Source organism: Malania oleifera, chromosome 9 (genome assembly GCF_029873635.1).
Source record: "Malania oleifera isolate guangnan ecotype guangnan chromosome 9, ASM2987363v1, whole genome shotgun sequence".
NCBI lineage: Eukaryota > Viridiplantae > Streptophyta > Magnoliopsida > Santalales > Ximeniaceae > Malania > Malania oleifera.
The window spans coordinates 17,709,922-17,727,958 of NC_080425.1; the positions used below are offsets into that span (position 1 = coordinate 17,709,922).

General features: G+C 38.3%; 1 protein-coding gene across 1 annotated transcript in view; it reads left to right on the forward strand.

Moving 5' to 3' along the window:
• LOC131163813 (calmodulin-binding transcription activator 2) overlaps window positions 1–18,037 on the forward strand; it is a 69,992-nt gene that overhangs the window by 21,012 nt on the left and 30,943 nt on the right. Inside the window, exons 5-8 of the mRNA XM_058120583.1 lie at window positions 12,556–12,598; window positions 13,059–13,233; window positions 13,434–13,559; window positions 13,713–14,023. Coding sequence (XP_057976566.1) covers window positions 12,556–12,598; window positions 13,059–13,233; window positions 13,434–13,559; window positions 13,713–14,023 — 655 coding nt within the window. The remainder of the gene's footprint in view (window positions 1–12,555; window positions 12,599–13,058; window positions 13,234–13,433; window positions 13,560–13,712; window positions 14,024–18,037) is intronic.

Here is an 18,037-nt window from a genome sequence, read left to right on the forward strand (position 1 = left end):
CAAAGAGAAAAAATCATCAAGCTTGCAAGTTCCTCCAATCTCTTTGTAAATTGGGAAAACTAGCACCCCTTAAAATCCCAAACCGAATGCTCTAGAAAGAAGCCATGTACTGAATCTTTTCCTGCACCAGCACTAGGGCTGCAAACAAGCCGAGCTTCAGCATGCTTGAGCTTCGCTCGGTAGAGTGGGAGCTCGGCTCGGGCTCGGCTCGATTCGAGCCCAAAAAGTTGGCTCGAAATTAAAAATATTAGCTTAGGCTTGAGCTTAGGCTCAACTCATTTGCGGGCTCGTGCTCGTGCTCGAGCTTGGGTTGAGATTTATAAAATGACCTAATAATAACAATTTCATCCACCTATTTTGTTTAGGCCAAGATTTGTGCCTTTCTTTTTGGGCAGTTGGGCTAGTATTGGACTCGTGGAATAAGCCCATTACTGAGCTTCTTAATGAGCCTAATAAACGAGCCCATTCAAGCCAGTCATCGAGCCGCTTACGAGCTGAAATGAGCCGAGTCCGGCTATACTTATGCTTGGCTCGTTTACAAACCGAGCTCAAAAAGTGGGCTTGGGACTCGCTCATTTTGATGACAAATGAGCCCGAACGAGCCCTTATCGAGCCGAGCTCCTGAGCTGCTTGTGAGTATCTAGTTTGTTCGCAGCCCTAACCTGCATCCAGTTTAACTTCTTTCCAAAAAATATTTGCACATCATGCTCCAAACATAAGCCCCATAACACTGCAAACCTGCAAAGGAGGTGGCTAGCAAATCTTCCATTGATAAAAGGAAAAAGCCAACTCTCATTCATAATACCAAACAATTTGTTCCAATTCCTCTAAGCAAACTCACAATGCAAAAGAAGATGAGATGCTGATCTTGGAACTCCTAAAACAGAGCACGTAATCATCTGAAGAGAGGCCCTTCAAGGCCTCTTGATTTGCAACAAGTTATTGGTACTAATTTTGTTAAGCACAAGTGCACAACCAACCATGTAAAAGCCTTAATTTTTGGAGGGAACTTTAGACCTTCCAAATAATAGGATAGAGAGGAAATGAAGAAAACACCTCCAATTGATCCAAAGACCATGAATAAACGTCCCTCTCTGAGGACATGCTATAGTTATTCAATAAGGACAGCAAGGAAGACAACTCCACCATCTCCCTATCATTCAGAGGTCTTCTGAAGTGGAGATTCCAATAAATCAAAGGACTACTCAAATTTCCAGCACAAAGAAATAACTCTATTAAGCTCACTGATCAATCTTAAAAGATGAGGGAAAGATGTGAAAAAGAAGCATTCCCAAGCCAAGGGTCTTTCCAAAACTGAATATTGGAACCCTTCCCCTCCTCAAATTAAGTGTGAGGAGTGAATAGAGAATAATAATAAAAAAAAAGGGCAGCCCGGTGCACAAGATACCATGTATGTGGGGTCCACATAGTAGTGAGAGGCACGAGGCTAGCCGAGGCGCAAAGGGTCTTTGAAGCCGAGGCGCGAGGCAAAGGCGCGTGCCTCACGAAGGTGAGGCGCACAATTATTAAAATGGTGTAAAATGTCTATTTGGGGTAATTGATATATGAACATATGAATATCTAGTAATATTAGAATTTAAAATGCCAAAACATTCAATAACAAAATTGGAAATTTAATAAAATTGCTAGGACGAAGCCCAAAAGCATCAACAATTCAACATAGTTCAACATCAAAAGAAAAGAGTACAAATCAAAAGATAGTAGCTAAATTTCAATAAAAAGAATAAATATTATGTATTAGTTATAATTTATAAACTTACATTAATTAAACTAAATATTACAAATTAAAAAGCAGTAGCTAAATTTCAGTAAAAAGAATAAATATTATGTATTAGTTATAATTTATAAGCTTACATTAATTAAACTAAATATTTAATTTATAAGCTTACATATAAAGAAGAAGAAGAAGAAAAAAAGAAGAAATAGGCAGCAGTCAGCAGCACACAGCACGCAGCAAGCTGGCAGCAGCAGGACGCAAGCAGTAGAAGAAGCAGGACACAAGAAGAAGAAGAAGACTTGCGAAGGTTCGAAGGCAGGCAGACGAACTCGCGAGGGCTCCTGCTAGTTGAAACGAAGTTGCGAAGGGTCGTGCTTCTTCAAAATGTCAAAGACCAACTCACGATTTTGGTTCGAAGGTCAAAGATGAAGTTGCGAAGGCTTCCGGCTGGTTCAAAGGCTCGCAGACGAGCTAACGCTGCTGGTTCAAAGGATCGCGAAGGCTACTGCTGGCTCGAATGTGCAAGACGAACTCACGAAGGGCTTTGAAGGGCCGAAAGGGGCTCGGGCTCTGTTTGTTCGAGTCGAATGAGGGCTACGGGTCTGGCTGTGGCTATTTCTCTCCTTTAAATGACTAAAAATTCACAAGGCGCGACTCACTGGGCCTGTCGCCCCATTGCGCCTTGTCTTGCCTAGCGTCGCCTCTTGCAGGTTGCCTCGCCCCACCTAGTTTGAGGCGCAAGCCTCTTCGCCTCACTGAGCCTTGTGCCTAGAGGCGCACTTTTAACTACTAAGGGGTACGGGGAAGGAACGGACCAAAATGGGTCTATAGTAGGTAGACTTACCTTGTATTTTGTAAGAGACTGTTTCCATGCCTCGAATTTGTGACCTTTAGGTCACACGACGACAACCTTACCGTTGCACCTAAAGGAGTGAATAGAGAATAAATATGAGAAATAAACCTCCATGGACTCCCCAAAGGACGTCTTAAACTAGCATCGGCGTCCCAACCATTCTCATAACTCTATGCCAAAGGGAAGTATCTTCTAGCGGGAAATGCTATAACTAGTTAGCTAAAAGGGCGGTGTTTTTAGACACCAAAATACCAAGACCCAGACTCCCATTCCCTCCCTTTTAGACCTGCAAATCCTCAACCCAGCTTAATAAATGATTCCCATGACACCCTACCAGATCACAAGAATATCATGATTCTCTCAAGCCTACTGGCTATCCCCATTGGAATCTTAAAAACAGACAAGTGATGGAATGCAATGTTGGAAAGACAGGCCTAAATAAGATGCATGTGCTTTGTTTAATATCAATCTCCCATACTTGCCATCAAATTATTCTTTGGCGATCACCTAAAACTTCTTCATTTGAGACTTTGGTTGGAATGAATTTAAAAAGAATGAAGCTTGAATTGGCATGTCTCATGGCCTCTAGGAATAGGTTGTGGGCTGACAATGTATATCAAGCTTTAACATTATGCACAAGCAACGTACAGATGGCCTTGTGATGGTAGATCACATCATGTTGCTCATTGCCATGGATTTTAGATGATGGTCTTTATCCTCTTAATCATTGGGCTGGTGGTCTCAGGGCTTCACAAATTGCTTATCCGCATCTTCCTTGAGTTCTTTATAATTAATTGAAGGTTATGATGAGGACAGCCTAATGCAACATGGAATTTGTAGATGATTGGTCTTGAATCTGGAAATGAGTCTATTTTGCATATAACATTATGATTAGTGAGGAAGAAGTAGAGGGAGAGCTAAGAGTGGAAACATGGGCTGTCCTTGGGAGCTTAAGTGTAGGGTGGCAGGTGGAGGTATGTCAGGTGATGTAAGAATTGGTGGCATGGTGTCCTTACTCCAAGGATGATACAAGGGGATATGCTTGGAGCACGATTGAAAGGTTGATGTCAAGAAGGTGTAAGGTTTCTCTAGAGGGAATGGCTATACGAAGAGAGAAAGTATCAAGTGAAAATGATGGAAAAATCCTCTTTAATGAGTTTTTTTGTTTGTTTTTCCTTCTTTTGTTGTTTTCAAATTTAGAATTAGATATAGGAGATGCATGTGTGCTTTATGATCATAGAATAACCTTAAAATTAGAAGGAAAGTTTTACAGAACGGCTATAAGACCAGCTATGCCATATGGATTAGAATGTTGGGCAACTAAGAAACAACATATCTAAAAAGTGAAAGTTGCAGAGATGAGAATGCTTAGATGGATGAATGGTATAACATTAAAAGATAAAATAAAAAATGAACATATGTGGTAAGTTAGGCATAGCTTTCTTAGAAGATAAGATAAGGGAGGGACGGCTCAGATGGTTTGGGCCCCTGCAACGTAGGCCACATAGTGTGCCAGTGAGGAAGAGTGAGCAAATTATTGTGAGGGGTAGTAGAAGGGGTAGGAGTAGACCTAAAATAACTTGGAATGAGATAGTTAGTAAGGATTTAATAGCCCTGAATTTTTTGAAAGAAATTGTCCATGATCACATAAATTGGCGCAAAAGGGTTCATGTAGCCGACCCCACCTAGTGGGACTTAAGGGCTTGGTTCTATTGTTGTTGTTCATGTAGGAGATGCATGTTCTACCTCAGATTTGGTGAAAGACTTAAATGGACAGTGTATAGAGTTAATATGCCAAGACCACTTAACATAGGATTGTTTTTGTTTTTTGCCTCTGGTTAGGGAACCCACATGTTCAATGGAGTGGGACCCAGGGCTGGCAGACTCTGTACATTGGTGGGCCTTGTGTAGCAAAGGCCACATAGATGCTGAGAAAATTTCTGTTCTTTTCTCTCAGCCAAAGGACACTTACGTAGGGTTTATGGAATTCCTCGCTATCTTCTCATAGTCTCATCCTTATCATTATCTACGGAATTCCTGGCTATCTTCTCATAGTCTTATTCTGTTCTTTTATCTCAGCCAAAGGACACTTAGCTAGGGTCTATGGAATTCCTCGCTATCTTCTCATAGTCTCATCCTTCTCATTATCTATGGAATTCCTGGCTATCTTCTCATAGTCTTATCCTTCTCATTATCTTACTTTTCTTGTAGTCTTATGCTCGTAGTTGACAAAAATAAATCTTTTACTCATTAGGGTCTTCATTCTGTTCCTAGTCTGTAATAGAACCTTAATATAGGCCCATCTGAATATATTGCAGCTGTTGTCACCATTGAAATCTGCAGAAGCAAGAAATGTCAATACTGGGTCTTTTTATCATTTGCCACTTTGGCACTTTTTCATAGACAAAAAGCACTCTTCATCTGCATAAACCAATCAACAAGGAATGAGGCTTCCTTTCCACGTTGAAACTCAGGTAGGTTAGATCAAATGGATCCCATAATCAGAGTTGCAGAGTGCAATGAGGTTGTAGCAGCAGCATTGATGTGTATGGGTGGAGCATTGACAATTGTGCTTGTCATCATGGTTCTAAAAGTTGGCTGTACCTAATTCTTACGAAACTTTTATGGGATGATAAGTGTCTTGACTCACATCCGTATTGTCTGATATGGTCTACTATGGTATCATAACAGCTTTTATAGTCCATTACTCGCTGTTACTGCCTGCTACATGCTGTTTGTGTCCCCAAACTGGTTGTGAATTGAATTGATTTTTTTTTTTCACTATTATACTCAAAAAAATATTTCAAGCTGTTAAATCTTGAAACTGAATTTATAAGCTATATTTACCATATTTACTATCCAATAATCAAGAATCAAACTCAAATTTTGTTGAAGATAAGTCTGATTGTTAATAATTGTATGAATTCAAACATTTGGGTAGGTTACTTTTTAAATATAGATGACAGGGGAAAGTGTTATGTTGAGGAATCTCAGAACTGTTCTAAGTCTGATCTAGATATAGGTGGAAATCAATTTCAGAAGTAAAAAATAGGGTGGATATCTTGGGAGATGACAGTACGGTAGTGATTTTGCAGGTGACAGTGGATTATCGTTGAATGAGATTCATGAGAAATTGGGTGCTCAAAACTTCTGGATGATATGGGATTGAGAATGGACCCTGAGGGAATAAAGTTCGATTGGATGGGGCAAAAAGAAGAGCGAGTAAAGGTCAGTGGAAACTAATAAGATTACAGAGTTCTATCAGTTATGAAAGGAATGGGCTTGAAAAGGGATTTTCCCAATTATGATTTGCTGACTTTTAGTTTTTTTTAGATTCTTTTTCCTTTCTTCGATTTTTCTTCTGTTTTCTTTTGTTTTTTTGCCATGAGGATCTCTTGTCCTCTTCTATGTTATAATCTCTCTTGTCTGTATCTTAATATATTTCTTTTGGGATTAAAAAAAAATTATTGAAAAGATAAATAAACCATCTTTTATGTGGGAGAACAAAAAAAATCATTTTTATGCAGTTTTTTCTTTTACTCATTAAAAATTTTATTTGCAACATACATCTACATCCTTCAATTGCAAAGAGAATTGGATTAAAACTTAAATTTGCAGGAGGTAGTCTCAGATCTTTGCTTCATACCACTACGCCTATGATTATAGGTTTTGCAAAAATATGTTCCATCATTTATGCTTCATTATTTTATTATTTCTTTGTTTAGATTAGAATTATGCTTAATGAAATTGTGATTAGTGATGGCTTGGAAGTTTTCTCTCTTTTTAGGGACAAAAGAACCAATATAAGATTCAGCATACTTGATTTAAAATTTTGGTAAAAATCATTTAAAACATTAATATGCAAGATTTTTGTGTCTAAACATGTGAATCTGTTTTAACTTAGTTTGTGAAAATAGATTCACATGAAGAATCGGTCGACCACATTCTTCTTCACTGCCCCTGGAAAGAAATTTGTGGAACATGGTCTGTCCTTGACTGGATATCAGTGGGTTGCTGCAATTCCATGGGAGGAGAAATTTGGGTTTGGAAAGGCATCAGAGCCACCAAGGAGAAGCGAAAGGATTTGAATCTCATCCCTCTCACCATTTTTGGTGTGCTTGGACAGAGAGATAAGAAAGCCTTCAAAGATACAGTTACTCCGCTTCAGATTTGCAAGGAGCAGTGGATTACTATTGTTTCTAGGTGGCATAGTGGGCAAATTGTGAATGATCATAATGTAATCCTTGATGTTTGTATCGTTGAATGCAAGTGTGACCTTGGTCTTGATATAAGAGACTTCTCCTAGGTGCACCTTTGAGATATCTTAAGATGCGAATTATTGCATCCTAGTGACTTGTTCTTAGAAAATCAAGAAACGACTCACAACACTTGTTGCAAAAGATATATCTTGCCGAGTGATTGTGAGATCATTCAACTTTCCAACAAGTCTCCAATATTGTCTTGGGTTGGGCAACAAATCACCCACATCTGGCACCAGCTTACTGTTAGGATCCATAGGTGTATCAGCACGTTTGGATCCTAACAATCTAGTATCATCTAAAAGATCAAGAACATACTTCCTCTACGACGAGACGGTTTTGGTACGAGATCTTGGTACTTCTATACCCAAAAAGTACTTCAATGGTCCCAAATGCTTTGTCTGAAACTTAGTCGGCAAGAAATGCTTTAGGCTTTGAATACCTTGATCATCATCACCAGTAATCACTGTATCGTCTACATACACAATAAGCAGAATCCTTCTAGATGAAGTATGACGATAAAATACAGAATGATCTACTGCACACCTTTGAAGGCCAAACTCAAGTACTACAAACCTTAAGTGACCTAGCCGTGCCCTCGGAGATTGTTTTAGACCATATAGTTACTTTTTGAGCCAACACACTAAAGCTGGACTCTCCTTGAGCAACAAACCCAGGTGGTTGCTTCATATAGAACTACTCCTAAAGATCCTATTTAGGAAAGCATTCTTCATATCTAGTTGGTGTAGAGGCCAGTGACAGGTGGTGGCTAAGGTGATGAATAAGCATATTGCAGCAAGTCTGGCTATAGTGGAGAATGTGTCTGAATTGTCCAAGCCATACACTTGAGTATATCCCTTACCAACAATGCAGGCCTTCAATCGAGCCAGGGAACTATTTGGATTAATTTTCACATTGTACACCCAATGACAACCAACCATAGACTTATCAGGAGGAAGACATACCAAGTCCCAACTATCATTATCCTGAAGACACGCATCTCTTCTATCATTGCATTCCTCTATCTAGAATGGGACAAGGCTTCAAAAATAGATTTGGGAAGAGCAATAGAAGATGGGGTACTAAAAAAACAGTAGTATGAGGGAACCATCTGGATTAATCTTCATATTGTACACCAAATGACAACCAACCATAGAATTATCAGGAGGAAGATGTACCAACTCCCAAGTATCATTACCCTGTAGACTTGCATCTCATCTAGCATTGCATTTCTCCATACAGAATGGGACAAGGCTTCAGAAATAGATTTGGGAAGAGCAATAGAAGAGAAGGTACAAACAAAACAGTAGTATGAGGGAGACAAGAAATCATAAGAAACAAAATTAGAGATTGGATGGTGGGTACGAGTGTGTTTACCTTTTCGAACAACAATAGGAGGATCAACCACTTGGGGAAGAAGATCATTTGATGAGGGAATTGGAGGCATAGAAGTGGAAGTTGGCTGAGGCTCTCCTCCCGTTGTGTCGTTGTGGCAGATTGGGACGATCCAAGCTATAAGAAGGACTCAAGTTGGATGAAGATGTAGGAAGACTGGATGAAGGAAATAAGTTAGGATTGGGAAGGCTAAGCAAAGGAAGACATTCATCAAGGTCAACAGAACTCAAGGAGTCAAAATAGTATAATGTAGACTCAACAAGGTGGCATTAGCAGAGATAAAGAATTGATGTGAAGTGGGACTATAACATCAATATCCTTTTTGAGTATAGGAATAGCCCAAAAAAATGCATTTGATAACACGAGGATCCAATTTATTCCTCTCTAGATTTAATTGATGAACGAAGGACACAACCAAATATATGAGAAGGAAGGGAGAACAAAGGAGCCTTAGGGAAGATAATTGAATATGGGATTTTACCACCAAGGATAGAAGATGACATTTTATGAGAGAGCAAGCAGTGAGCACAACATCACTGCAAAAACTTTGGGGACATTCATTTGATACAAAAGGGTTTGAATGACTTCAAGAATATACCTGTTTTTCCATTCCGCAACTCCATTTTTTTGTGGAGTGTGGTCACTAGATGATTGATGGATCATGCCAGAATTTGTCATATAGGCAAGGTCTTAAATTTTGATTTCGACTAAAATTTCGAAGCTCCAAAAGTACGGAAATTTCCGTCTCGATGTCAATTTCGGTTTCAATTTGAAAAAATAACATAAAATAGTTGTAAAACATGGAGTTGTTTTATGAAACTTTAGAAATGGTTAATAAACATAATAATGTATGTTTTAGGACTAACATATTACAAATTAAATACATCTATGTTGTGTATGAGGTACAGTAGTTGTAATATAATACATATATTAAACAAATAAGGTTGATATAATTGAAATTCATAAATCAATTAAATATGATTAATTATGTAAATAAAAATAATTTAGATATGAATGGTTAAATAAAATGTTGTTGAAAGTTTAATTTTTCATGTAATTTCAAAATCCCTTGTAATAACTAATAATATTTTGTTTCAATAAAAAATAAATGAGATAAATTAAGAGAAAAATTTCACTTTATGTTTAAATCTCACAATTAAATTCTAAGAAATTGCATTCTATAGTTAAAATTTCGACAAGTTTCGCTAAAATTTCAAGATTTCGATATGATTCGTTGAAATTTTGATGGAAATTATGCAAGCTGGAAATTGATTGCCATTTCGATTTGAGGGTGGCGGAAAGCGGAAATTTCGATAATTTTGTGGAAATTTAAGACCATGCATATAGGTAATGAATTGAGTACTGAAGTACTCTTTAGCATTATCACTATGAAGTATTCGGATTGACATATCAAACTGAGTTTTATTTGAGAACAGAAGGCACAAAAAGATATTAAACAAGTTAGAATTACCTTTCATTAAATACAGCAAGTCGTTTTGGAGTAGTCATCGACAAAAGTGACAGAGTATCAAAACCCCAACTTTGACGTGACACAACTAGGACCCCAAACATCGGAATGGACTAACATAAAAGGGCTAACGACTCTTTTATTGACTTGGGAGGCAAAGGGAACACGATGACACTTTCCTAATTGACAAGACTCATAGTTGAGGTTAGGCATGGAACTCAAAGTAGGAACTAGCTGTTTTAACTTGTCTAATGATGGATGACCAAGGCGACAATGGATTTGATGTGGTGTGGCAGCGACACTATAGGCAATAGGAGAAGAGAGCGACCCAAAGTAGTAAAGTCCTCTAGCCTCACGTCCTATGCCAATTGTCTTCCTTGTCTTCATATCCTGAATAAGAGCAGAATCTGGAAAGAAAGTTATAGAGCACTTTAGTGATCTCGTGATTTGACTAACATACATGATATTTAAGGGGGATTTAAGAATGTAGAGAAGAGGAGAAAGAGGGATGGAGGGAGTACTGTTCCTATTCCCTTAGCAGTAGTTGTGGACCCATCAGCAAGGGTAACTTGAGATAGATTTGTAGAATATTGGAGAGTAGAAAAGAAATTGGTGACACGTGTCATATGGTCAGTAGTAGCAGAATCGATAACTCAGGGACTAGTGGGATAGATATCGGATGACATACAAACAGTATTGTTACTTTTCTGAGCGAAAGATGCAATGTGATGAGATGCTTGTTGGGATGTCTGATACTGCAGGAACTTTAAATACTCTTCCTCTGAAACAACTATAGTACGCTGTTCACTCAAACAAGCAACTGACGAGGGAGAGACACTTTTGGGACTTGACAACTCCATCCTAACACAAATACAACCTCGATTAAGCAGCAAATAATAAAAAAAAAAAAAAACGCAACAGGCAGCATGTTTTTTGAATTCACCAACTCAATCCCTACATACACAACCTTTGACAACCAATACAAACCACAATCCCACAACGAGCAAATCAAAAACAAAGAAAATGCCACTATTTCAGGCTCAATAAACTCTATAAACATTGACAAACAGCTTCAAGAAGCATAAAAAAACCATTCCTCGGATGTCATAAATGAGCAACTAAAAAAGGTGAGATCTTTGGATAAAAAACATCATGAAAAACTTCAACCCCTGCTGAAGGAATTCAGGCCAGAAACAGGCCTTAACTTGGCTTCACGCACCGACGTGTGGGGTTGGCCCTAGCAAGCTTCGGCCAGCCCGTGAGGGCATGTGGGGGAGCTGCATGAAATGAGATTTCAGTGGGGGGCAGATCGGCAGTGTCTGTGGGTGACTATGGTATTGATTTTGGAAAATCTGTTGTAGATTTTGTGTTCCTAAACTGGCAGTGTCTACCAGGAATTTTCCGGCAATTGCTCTGGCTTCCGGCAGCTGCTGGCTATTTTTTTAGGGCTGTAGTGTTGCTGGTAATTCTTCTTTGATGATGACATGCAGTGGATTTAGGATTTTTGGCTTCGGTTTTGATGGTGGCTGTGACAATTAGGGTTTAGATCTCAGAATCATGCTCTAATATCATGTTGAATAATTGGATAAAATGGAAGACCTCATTACAATGATAGGTCTCTCCCTCTATTTATAATATATGTCAAAGTACATACCAATGACCATAATGCCCTTACTAATGCTCACTTGTTGACATAACACCCACACACTAACAATGCTAAATGACTAAGATAACAATCAACACTAAGCAATAAGATTTGGGCTTATTGGGCTGGGTTAGCTGTCAAGAGTAACAACCCAAGTGAAGGCTAAAGAGACGTGAGCCTACAAGGGGAATGGCCGAATGGGCTACAGCTAGTTTTTCTTATTTCTGAACGAAATGGGAATGCCGGAAATGAGCAGCGATGAGGGCTATAAGTGATGATGCTACAATGATCAGGCCATGATTGTGAGCATAACTAGACTGATTGGTCCTAGGAAGTGATCAAAAGGGATTATGGCTCAATTTTGGTGGATTGGATATTTTAACTGGCAGCAGTTTGAAGAGTTGGGGCTTTGATGGAGGTCAGATTAGGGATTTAATTTGGGATTTGGGGATTTAGGGTTTTAGTTTTGGCAAGGATGGATTGGGTTAGTTTTGATGGTATTATGATTAGCTAGGGTGGATTGAAGTGCAATTGGCTTTTGATTTATGGATGGATAGGCTTTTGGTAGGCACTTTTGACAGTGGCAAGAGCAATGGGCACCATAATGGTGTTGATGGTGGTACAATTGTAGTTTGAGTGTTGTTACCAATTTAATGCTGGGTGCACATGGACCAAACTAGAGGTAATTCCAAACAAAAATTTCAAATACTAAATTTCTGAATAGAGTCCATTACATGGCTATATTTATATATGAATAAATTTTGGGACAAAGCAAAACAAATTGGGAAATGTAAATTGGAATAAAATTCGACATTGGTTAAATAAACTTAAAGTAAACTAAAAATTATGAAAAATAAAATTAAGAAAAAAATCAAAATATATAGGTTTCCTAGAATTCTATTTGACTCATAGGAATGGTTTCTATGTGGTGACACATATGCTTAGCATCCTACATCCTTCTTTGAATTGTTTCCTTTGTTAATCCATTATCATTATGAAGAGTCCCCATATATGGTCCCCATTATAGAGATAATTTTGCTTCATACATTTTTAACACTCCCTCAGTTTTTATACCCAAAGTTCCTTGTCTCATTATGAAATTTTCAGACGTTTGAATTTATAGTATCATTCTGTTTTAGGAGTGTCTTTTTTAACAGTCTTTCATTTTGTTTCTTGTCATGTTGCCTAATGCTGCAGGGACTACATGCACATAGTTTTAGTCCACTACTTGGAAGTAAAGGTATCTTCTTATCACTACTATAGCTGCTGCTGTTGCTGCTGCTTCTGCTAAAACAAGTCATACTATTTTGAAGTTTTTTCCCAATTTTCTCAAAAGAATTGAAAGAAAGAGATCTCAGATAAATAAAAATCCTTACATAACATCATCTTATTAGGATAAGTTACCTAATGTTAATTTGATTGGAGTTCTCAAATATATTAATCCTTAGATGACATTTGAACCTCAACTAGAAATTTGTTCATTTTCCTGTTAAGCTTTAAATTCTATAAATCCCCAGTAAGCTCAAAATATAAATTTGACAATTAGATCCAAGTTTTTTCTAACTATCGACTCCAGAACACATTGATTATTCAAAATCAAGTGTCTCTGTTTTTTGCAGTTTTTCTTTCTTTTGGGTTAGTTTAGAAAATAGATGATTTACTTAAAGATCTATATGTATTGATTATCTGAAATTTTACAGGGTACTAAGGCCAACGTTGGCTGTACAAAAGATGAGGAAGTCACATCAAATTTCCAGAAGGACAGCTTTTTGTCCTTCAGCTCTACCACTTATCACAACAAAACACTTTCAGGAAACACAGATTCTGCTAGCCCAACTAGTACTCTGACATCACTCTGTGAAGATGCTGAATCTGGTAATGTTTTGCCTTTAAATTTTTATTCATGATTCTTGCTGAGTCTCTGCTTCATATATTCCAAGTCAAACTGGAATCTATTTTATTGAGACTTGGAACAGTTTGTCTGACAGTGAATGTTGAACTTGTTATTAGTCATATCCTGCATCTTTACACTATGCATGCCAGCTTCCATAGCAACTTAATAAAATTTACTGCAGAGGATAGTCACCAAGCAAGTTCCAGGTACCACTCATTTAATGAATTATCACAAATGGAGGATGGTTCTGTTGTTGAAAAGATGGGCCATGGTCCCTTGAGCTCTTATTTTCATCATTCCCATTTAGGTAAGCATTTTTATTCAGTTGCATTCCTGACTTAGTATATGATTTATTTAATTTTTATTTCTTCTTCAAGCTTCATGTTAGATTTACTAGCTTTTTTACATGGAAATGGTGGAATGAGATATGTATCTGATGGTATTTATGGATGTCTTACAGGCGAACACAAACAGACTTCCAATCCTGGAATGGATTATGCATTGAACATTGGTGATAAAAGCAGAGATAATGGAGGTACAATCATGACAAAGTCTCAAAAAATTCTTGGATCACCCTCCTGGGAACAGGCATCAGAACAATGTTCAACAGGATTTGGGAATGTACCTTCTCAAACATTAGTTTCTGCCCCCCAACCTGCTAAAACGGGGGTCATTGTTGAGCAAGGTCATGCGATTCTGGGCCAACCTTTCACGAAAGAGAATTCTATTGAACAGGAGTTTAGGAGTACACCGATTGAAGCAAATTGGCAGGTACTTGTATATTTTGGATTTCAATATATACAACAATGAAGTTCTCACAATTGAGATGTGATTGCTGATAGCATGCTAGAGCTCAGTCACTATTTCTTGAAATCATGATACAGCTCAATCCTTATTTCTTGCCTCACATGTTATATGGGCACTTGAAAATGTGAACTATCTGCACCAATGTTTTGAAAACCGGACTGGTGGCCAACCCAGAAAGGCCACTGGGTTGGTCAGACTGGTTGGACCGGTGGTCGAACCGGTGATGTCAGCATGATGTCATAATATTTATATATATAATGTATACCTACATATAAATTTATAATTATAAATTCATATATGCAGCAACAAGGAAGAGAAAAAAGGGGTTGCCTACCTTTAGTGCAGCAGGGCCACAACTAACAGCAACCAATTTGGAATCAGGAAATAGGGAAGTTGAAGCACTATGATCCCACTGAAATGCGCTGTTTGCCGAGAAAAAAACGAAAAAACAGTGAAAATTTTCACAAATTAAACTCAGATTTTCATCATTTGGGATGCAAAAAACCAAAACTTCCAAAATTGAGCACGCTATACAACTATTTCCTCACCAAACAAACTGAGATTTTACCAAATGCAGTACAGGAAAATGAACCTGATTTCATCAGATCAGGTTCGCAGAAAAATCATGAGCTGCAGAGGATGAACTTGGAAGCTGGAGACACCAATCCTGCAAAGCAAACAAGACAAATTGAAGCTCTTCATTAGGTGAGTGGCTTCCATTTTATTTCGACACTGGAACCCTTCATCGTCCTCCTGTTCTGAGGCTCCTGCTACATATCGACGCTCGTTCCTGGCTGGGCTGCCGCAGGGGTATGGGAGAGGGAGGGAGGAGAGATGGGCTGCCACAGGGGTACGGGAGAGGGAGGGAGGACTGGAGGACAGCTGGGCTGCCAGGCTGCTTCCGGGGTACAGGAGAGGGAGGGAGGAGAGCTGTGCTTAGCCTTAGGATTTCTTTCCAGTTTCTCATTTTCTATTTATATTTTTCATATTATTGTTTTTAAAAAAATACATATAAATTGGACGAAACCGGTTTGACGCGGCATCAAACCTGGTTTGCACCGGTTCAGACCGGTTCGGATCAGGTTGGCCGGTTCTCTCCCGAGTTGGCTCATTTCCGATTTTTTCCCTTCACCTGGACTGGACATGTGCCCGGGTCCGGTCGAACCGGGTTAAACCGGTTGGTCCGGTCTGTTTTTAAAAAATTGATTTGTACCAGAACCAGGCAATGGTATGGAAACAAGATTTGTGTCGGATGCTCCTTTTTTTCTGGGAACCTCTTCATAGGAAAGGGTAGCTGTAGTCTCTACACATGTAGGATTGATGAGTATGAATCATTACGTGGTTCCCTCGCATCTAACTCTTGTAGAAAGGAAAACTGGGAGCATAAGAAATCCTTTCTTTACAACAATAACAAAAAATTACACCAGGAGATCATCATAATCTGAAAGCCAAGTCAATGAAGCTGAGCCAACCAGTCCCGAACCATGATGTAAACAGCCATTAGTCGACACCTGAAATGACGCAAGATAAATTGCTCTACTCCAAACCAAATTATTAGCTGTGGCCGACCCTTTGAAAATTCTGGTGTTTCTCTCCTACCAAATTCACCAAATAACAGCCATAATAGTGCATCGGCACTAGGCTTTCCTATCCTTCCTTTTCCAAAATCTCGAAAATTTATAAAGCAAAAAATGTTCAAAGTGGTGGGACAAACCCAGTCTTCACCACATATGTCAAATAATTTATTCTAGACATTCCAAGTAAAGGGGCAGTGAAGAAACAAGTGTGAGCAAGTATTCCAAGCATTGTAATCATGTTTTGAGATTACTTTGGGGCTATGTTTTGTTTGTGAAATGGAATACAAAAAGAATGGAGTAGAGATTGTATAGGGAGGGGTATCCTTTCAAGGCAAATTATCATGAAAAAGTTGGTATCATTCCAATGAATATGGAATAAACAACTAAATGACCATTCCCAGATCTTACCATGGGAATGTCTATACCTGTACTATTCCGCATTAGTTGGGATAACACCAACTTTTGCAGGATAGCTCGACTTAGAATGTGCCTTATTTTTCTTTGTAGACTATCGTAGTGCCCTTCTTTTACTTCTTTTGGTGGTGAAAGTCACAAGAACAGATTTTTCCTGAAAAGTGGAATGTAGATGGCACTTTATTTGCTTTGCAATAGCTACCCTGCACTTGGTTGAGAGATGGAAAAGAGAGTTGCTTTTAAGAGGAATGTGTTTTGGAATTCTAACCAGTGCTTAAGATGTGGAGGAAAAAAAAAAAAAAGAGAATTGAATCAAATGTCTCTATCTTCATGAAAATTTTTTGTATCTTTCAAATAGTCTGCTTGGAGATGCTAATAGTGCTTTTATACTACCTGCCCCTCAGCTTCTAAAATCAAGCATTTAGGTTTTCATGTGTGTTATTTCATGTTTGGGCAGCCACTATTCTAAACTTTTAGTGGCTTTTAACATCTGAATGTTTGTCTGGAGGTAGTCTTTTATTTCCTTTTGTCATTCCAGGTAGAAGTTACATGCTTATACGTCAAATTCTGTGTGATGCATGAACTAAGATATAGAAGCATGGAGTTTTTTGAGTTCTCCTTTTGCATATGTGCATTAGTGGGTACAGGGACCCTTAATTCTTATGGTCAAATAGTTCAAAAAAATAGTTCAAATAGTTTGTCATCTCCTTGCTTTTGATCTACGATTAGCTCTTCTTCAGTTGAAAATCCTCATGGTAATGCATGTCCAATTGGAGCACAGGGGTCTCCCTGTATAATACTTATTTTGCACTTCCAAAAATGTTTGCCTTTACTTTGTAGGCAAATCTGCAGAAGTGTAAAGGTGGTAGACCTTTTCTTGGAAAATGATCATATAGTATTTCTCCGTTTGTCATTTCTAACCACTTGTGTATGTTGGAAGTTGGAACTTTACACTCCTGTTCATCTCCTAGATCTGAGTTTTTATTTAACAAAATGCCAATTTTAATCAGGTGAGATGCTTGTTTACATCAAGCTGTACAGCTTATGATGAAGCGCTCCAAGATAGGAAAATGGCAACAAGCAAGGAATAATATCTGAGCATGGTTGCTATGAAAAGCTCTTAAAACAATTCAATCCTAGTTTCTTCCTGTTGGATTACCGCTTTACCTGAAAGCTGTTAGGCTGTGGGCCAACAATGTATATCAAGCTTTAACACTCCCCTGCACGTGCAGCCCAATAGCACATGGAGAGATAAGCACATGATAATAACACCCATTACAGGCAGTACAATGTTTTCTTAAATACCACACAATAAGTGCTGGCAAAAAGACTAGAACCTGGGATTTCCTGGTAACCAGCTCCGATACCATGTTAGATTACTGCTTTACCTAAAAGCTTAAGCTGTTAGGTTGTGGGCCAACAATGTTTATCAAGTGTTAACATTGCCATAGAAAAAGGATCCCATGCAAAGTATATTATACTGGATCATTCTGCAATTAAAGAAGTTACAGAAAATCTTATATGATTTAGTAGAAGCTGCTAAAAATGTGGTAAATAGCATTTCCAATCTAGCATTGAGTAGTCGAACTTAATAGATCTCCAAAACCATTCTTTTGACAATGAAACCTCCAAAGATTGGTTTGTTAGCTTCTTAACAAGTGTCAAGCCAACCACTAGGAACTTTTCTCTAAGAGAAATAAATCCAAAAATGGTTAGAGACCATGGTGATCCCCTATAGTACAAAGAAACTCAAAAGGCCCACGGAAACTTTTCTTTTGATCATGAAACCTTATAGAATGGTTTGTAATCCTCAACAAGCCCTCTTTGTGCAGGTGAATATAGAAAAGGTTGAAACTATCTTTTTGCTTAAACTCCTAGATCTATAGTGGGGACTTTGTTTTTTCCATCAGCAGGAGAGTTGGTTAAAATTGTGAAGTACCTCCAGTTATTGTGAAGTTTTGTGTGAAGGTGGTACAATTGAGGATGA